General features: G+C 54.5%; 1 protein-coding gene across 1 annotated transcript; it reads left to right on the forward strand.

The window, feature by feature from the left end:
- The first annotated feature begins 1,368 nt into the window (after positions 1-1,368).
- Positions 1,369-2,478, forward strand: RPRM (reprimo, TP53 dependent G2 arrest mediator homolog). Its single transcript, XM_004703816.2, has one exon. It carries the CDS (start codon positions 1,583-1,585, stop codon positions 1,910-1,912), a length of 330 nt encoding a protein of 109 aa, XP_004703873.1. The 5' UTR covers positions 1,369-1,582; the 3' UTR covers positions 1,913-2,478.
- The last annotated feature ends 419 nt before the right edge of the window (positions 2,479-2,897 follow it).

Consider the following 2,897-nt stretch of genomic DNA (forward strand, 5'->3'; position numbering starts at 1 on the left):
CGGTTCTTAAGTCATGCAAACAACATTTGAGATCTATGGCCATGAAATGTTTGGGAAGATAAAATGAAGAGAACTGGAGAAGCAAATTGAAGGAAATTGAGAGTAGGGTTGATAACGGTAAGACAGTTACTATATTTCCTAAAAATTAGTAAATTCATTCTATTAACAGTTTGAACTAAGCTTCAAGTTACTGGTTAGAGCTTAAATGGAGACAAACAGAGAAAGGTTTAAAGTAGGAAAGAGTAAAACGCTGGAGTGTATTCTAAATCTCAGGAAACTTAATGAGAGTTTTATGAATTTCATTGAAGCCAGCATGAAAAAGCATCATGAATGGGCTGGCCTCAACCAGCCCCTTAAAATATCTGAAATTTTGGTTTAAAATGGACTCAGGGTAAATGCACCAGCGTTTAGAAGATGGGGAGGGCTTCCAGCAGTCGACAGGTGACTGGATGAGAGTTGCTGATGAGAAATTCCCTGAAACGGACTGAAGGCCAACGAAAAGAAAGACTGGAAGCATACATAAAAACTCAGCTGCAATTAATATTGCAATCAAGTGACCACACTGGCCACCTCTTCCTCCCTCGCTGGAGGGGTCACCCTGTTCTTGGCAACATCTCCAACTGGGCCAATTCCATCTCCTTCCTCTAACCTCCTTTCCGTGGCCTCAAAACTCACACCAACACCTCCTTTGCTCAGTTTCTCCACTGCTGTGGGGCAGAGGGAGGGAGTCTTCGTTGCTTTCTTTTTCCCTTAAAAACAATCCTTCCTCCCTCTTTCTTTATGCCTATCTACTCCTGGCTTTATCTTGCCTATCTTTTCCTTTTAAATTCACTGCTTATAAAACAAACACCACCCAACGCCCCCCCCCCCGCCACGCCCCGCCCGAAAGCCCACGCAGGAGAAAAGTCAGGCAGAGGGCAGAGGACGAGGGCTTGGCATTTTGCAAGGACCCTGTGGCACCTGCGATTCATTTGTTTTCCTAACCCTGAAAGGTGGGAAGGGCAGCAGGTGAAGGAAAAGAAGAGCCATGTGACCCAGTTCCTCTGAAACTTTCAGCTGGCTGCCACTCCGCTCCCCTCCCCTCCTCCCCTCCATTCGCTTTCATCATCCATCAAGACCGGCGAGTGCCTTGACCTCTACCTGGCCTGTGGTGTGCGGAAAGAGGCAAAGCCCGAAACGCAAGACCGGTTCCCTCCTGAGCATCCTGCGCCTCGCGAACGGCGGCAGGTGCGGAGTCCTAGCGCCGCCGGAAGAGGCCGCTGTTCGCACAGAACAGCCGCCGCCGCCGCCCGCGCCTCCCCCGGCCCGACTGGCCCAGCCCCGCCAAGTTCCAACAGCCCCCAGTCGGGCGCCAGCCGGGAACAAGCACCGCCCGGGCAGCAGCGGACCGCGCAGGAGTCGCACGAGCCTCCGAGAGGCTTCTGGGAAACTCCCACGGGCCCGGGGACTTGCTAAGGGCGGGAGACTCGCCCCGTGCGCTCAAGTCCGCGAGTGAGCGCTCAGCCCGGCACCTGTTCCTCCGGAGCCACCGCCTTCCCAGCCCTCGGAGCCGCGCCAACCCGGGCGCCCGCCCGCCTCGGCGATGAATCCAGCGCCCGGCAACCAGACCGACGTGGCGGGCCTCTTCTTGGCCAACAGCAGCGAGGCGCTGGAGCGCGCCGTGCGCTGCTGCACCCAGGCGTCCGTGGTGACCGACGACGGCTTCGCCGAGGGCGGCCCGGACGAGCGCAGTCTGTACATCATGCGCGTGGTGCAGATCGCCGTCATGTGCGTGCTCTCGCTCACCGTCGTCTTCGGCATCTTCTTCCTCGGCTGCAACCTGCTCATCAAGTCCGAGGGCATGATCAACTTCCTGGTGAAGGACCGGAGACCGTCCAAGGAGGTGGAGGCGGTGGTCGTGGGGCCCTACTGACCGGCCTCCGGCCCCCACCCGCAGCGGCAGCGGCCCCCACGCCGACCCCCTGCCCCTCCCAGATGGGGCCAAGCAAACCTCTCGGGTCGCTGAGCTCCCCGGACGCCTGCCTTTCGGGATGAAGCGGCCGGTGTTCCGCTCACCCTCTGGAAGCCCCGTGCCTGGCAGTTGAAAAGGCGAGCGCCTGCACTCGGGGACTTAGCCGCAAGTGGCAAGAAGAGGGTGGCTGGGGCTCAGAACTTTGCCAACTGCCGCTGGCCTGGGATGCGGGGCGAGCGACGGGGCGGCGGCCCTTCTCCACCGCAGGTGGGCCGACCAGTGGGGGTAGGGGGAGCGGGCGGGCAGGGGGAGACCCAGTGAGGCCCAGAGGACCCGGGGATGGAAAACTGACCTGTGTATAAGCCGCCAAGGACCGAAGGGGGACTCACTCACCTTGGTCCAGATTCTCACCCTCTCCTCCCCGCTCCCCGCAGCCCCTGGCGGGGGAGAAGGGATGTGTACCTGTGATTGATTGTAACGTGATGTTTTAAAGGATTTGTTCGTTTGTTTGCTTGAATACAAATATTTGATAAAAAAAAAACAATGCCAGAAATATGCTTATTTGTGTTTTCTTGAGTATCCCAGGACATTCCACTGGGTGGATCATAACAATCTAAGGACAGCCTTGAGAAGAATGGAAATTCCGGAACACTTCAATGTGCTCATGAAGAATTTGTTTACTGATCGAGGTTGTGTGAACAAAATAAGGGGTGATTGCATGGCTAAAAATCAAGAAAGGTGTGCCTTATGATTACATCCTCTTATTTTTCTTTCAAACTGTATGTTTGAACAAATAATCAGAGAAGCTGGATTATATGAAGAACAATAGTATCAGGATTAGAAGAACAACCTGAGCTATGCAGAAGACACAACTTTTCTTGATAAAACAGGAGGATTTGAAGCACTTGTTTATGAAAATCAAAGATTGTAATCTTCAATATGGACT

This window comes from Echinops telfairi, unplaced genomic scaffold, assembly GCF_000313985.2.
Source record: "Echinops telfairi isolate 266 unplaced genomic scaffold, ASM31398v2 ScPeMD7_4;HRSCAF=17, whole genome shotgun sequence".
Lineage (NCBI taxonomy): Eukaryota > Metazoa > Chordata > Mammalia > Afrosoricida > Tenrecidae > Echinops > Echinops telfairi.

Coding starts and splice junctions, on each gene's coding strand:
- RPRM (XM_004703816.2), top strand. CDS start 1,583: ATGAATCCAGCGCCCGGCAACCAGACCGACGTGGCGGGCCTCTTCTTG.